The 2,066-nt window shown below is 50.2% G+C and overlaps 1 protein-coding gene across 1 annotated transcript in view; it reads right to left on the bottom strand.

Annotated features, from left to right (window-relative positions):
• Positions 1–486: 486 nt before the first annotated feature.
• LOC121844432 (excitatory amino acid transporter 2-like) overlaps positions 487–2,066 on the bottom strand; it is an 11,998-nt gene continuing 10,418 nt past the window's right edge. The window contains exons 5-7 of the mRNA XM_042314487.1: positions 1,267–1,372; positions 894–1,044; positions 487–556 (exon numbers count right to left, since the gene is read on the bottom strand). Coding sequence (XP_042170421.1) covers positions 487–556; positions 894–1,044; positions 1,267–1,372 — 327 coding nt within the window. The remainder of the gene's footprint in view (positions 557–893; positions 1,045–1,266; positions 1,373–2,066) is intronic.

Here is a 2,066-nt window from a genome sequence, read left to right as displayed (position 1 = left end):
GAGAGAGGGGATGTGTGTTTTTCTCTCTCTCAGTGGTTTTGGCCAGTGTCGTGTGAAGTCTCTGTCTCTCCCCCTTTCTGTCTCTTTTCCCTCGCTTTTTCAGTGCTACTGGACTGTCTGCTACTGTCCTGCAAAGCATCAAGGCTTTCATCGCTCTCCAAGGACATGGATCTCACCACGTCCCTCTGTCCCGCCCTGCATCAGTTTGTCTGCGCTCTGATTTGTGCTGGCCTATTGAGCAGCTAGTGGCTCCTTTCCTGTCTATGGATTCATTAGGTTCTGGACCTGTTCCACCCTCTCCCCCCTGGGAACCAGAAAGGCTTCTGCTCGGCTCCCACTCCTGCTAGTCCTCAGCATTCCACACACTGTCATGTCTTTGGGAATTCTTCTCCTTATATTTCTCCCCATTCCAATCCTCTCTCTGCCCCTGGTCCCAGTTCCCACCATTTTTCTCATGTACGCAGTCCTCCCCTTATTCATCACTGTCTATAGAATGTTTTTCAGCACTGCAGCCACTGTTCCACTGGAGGAAAACAGACCCATACAGAGACACAGACTGGGACACAGACAGGAAGACACAGATAGGTAGACACAGACAGGGACACAGAGAGGACACAGACAGGGACACAGAGAGGACACAGACAGGAAGAAACAGACAGGAAGACACAGACAGGGACATATACACAAAGACACAGACAGTGACACAGACAGGAAGACACAGACAGGAGGACACAGACATGAAGACACAGACAGGGACACAGACAGGAAGACACAGACAGGAGGACACAGACAGGGACACAGATAAGGACACAGACAGGGACACAGAGAGGGACACAGACAGGGACACAGACAGGAAGACACAGACAGGAAGACACAGACAGGAAGACACAGACAGGAAGACACAGAGAGACACGTACCACATGATCATGCCCACCATCTTCATGATGATCTCGTTGAGGATGTTGAAGAACTCTGACATGAGCTTCCCCTTCTCTCCCATCTTCCCCATGCACATTCCAAATGTGATGAAGAACCCAATTAAACCTTCAGAAAACATCATTACAACATTAAATCATCTGTTCATAAATAACCAATGTGCTCTCTCAACATGAATGATGAATACATGATGAATATAACTAAACCAAAGAAACAAAAGGAAATAAACATAATAGTATTCCGTCCAATCAACAGAAAGAGAGTTGAACCGAACAGGACATTGTTGCCCCCTCAGTGAATAGAGAGGAAAGAACCATAGCATTCTCTCACCCAGAACATTCATGCCCCATTTGAACTCCAGTTTCTTCTTGCTGACTATGACAGGTTCTGTCTGGTTCGGGGGCATCACTGACACTTTCTTTGCTACTGTTTGAACCTGAAGAGAGAGAGAGCGAGAGGTGGGGTGGAGAGGGGGTGGAGAATAGAGAGAGAGGTGCGGTGGAGAGGGGTGGAGAATAGAGAGAGAGAGGTGCGGTGGAGAGGGGTGGAGAATAGAGAGAGAGGTGCGGTGGAGAGGGTGGAGAATAGAGAGAGAGAGGTGCGGTGGAGAGGGGTGGAGAATAGAATAGAGAGAGCGAGAGGTGGGGTGGAGAGGGGGTGGGGAATAGAGAGAAAGAGAGAGAGGTGGGGTGGAGAATAGAGAGAAAGAGAGAGGGGGGGGGTGGAGAATAGAGAGAAAGGAGAGAGGTGGGGGTGGGGTGGAGAATAGAGAGAAAGAGAGAGGGGTGGAGAGGGGTGGAGAGGGGGTGGGGAATAGAGAGAAAGAGAGAGAGGTGGGGTGGAGAGGGGGTGGAGAATATAGAGAAAGAGAGGAGGTGGGTGGAGAGGGGGTGGGCTGAATAGAGAGAAAGAGAGAGGTGGGTGGAGAGAAAGGGGACAGAATAGAGAGAAAGAGAGGTTGAACAGGTGGAGAATAGAGAGAAAGAGAGAGAGGTGGGGTGAAGAATAGAGAGGGGTGCGGTGGAGAGGGGTGGAGAATAGAGAGAAAGAGAGAGAGGTGGGGTGGAGAGGGTGGAGAATAGAGAGAAAGAGAGAGAGGTGGGGTGGAGAGGGGGTGGAGAATAGAGAGA

The sequence above is a fragment of the Oncorhynchus tshawytscha genome, unplaced genomic scaffold, assembly GCF_018296145.1.
Source record: "Oncorhynchus tshawytscha isolate Ot180627B unplaced genomic scaffold, Otsh_v2.0 Un_contig_7743_pilon_pilon, whole genome shotgun sequence".
Lineage (NCBI taxonomy): Eukaryota > Metazoa > Chordata > Actinopteri > Salmoniformes > Salmonidae > Oncorhynchus > Oncorhynchus tshawytscha.
Note: the sequence above shows the minus strand (reverse complement) of the source record. Positions and strands in the feature narration are given on the sequence as shown.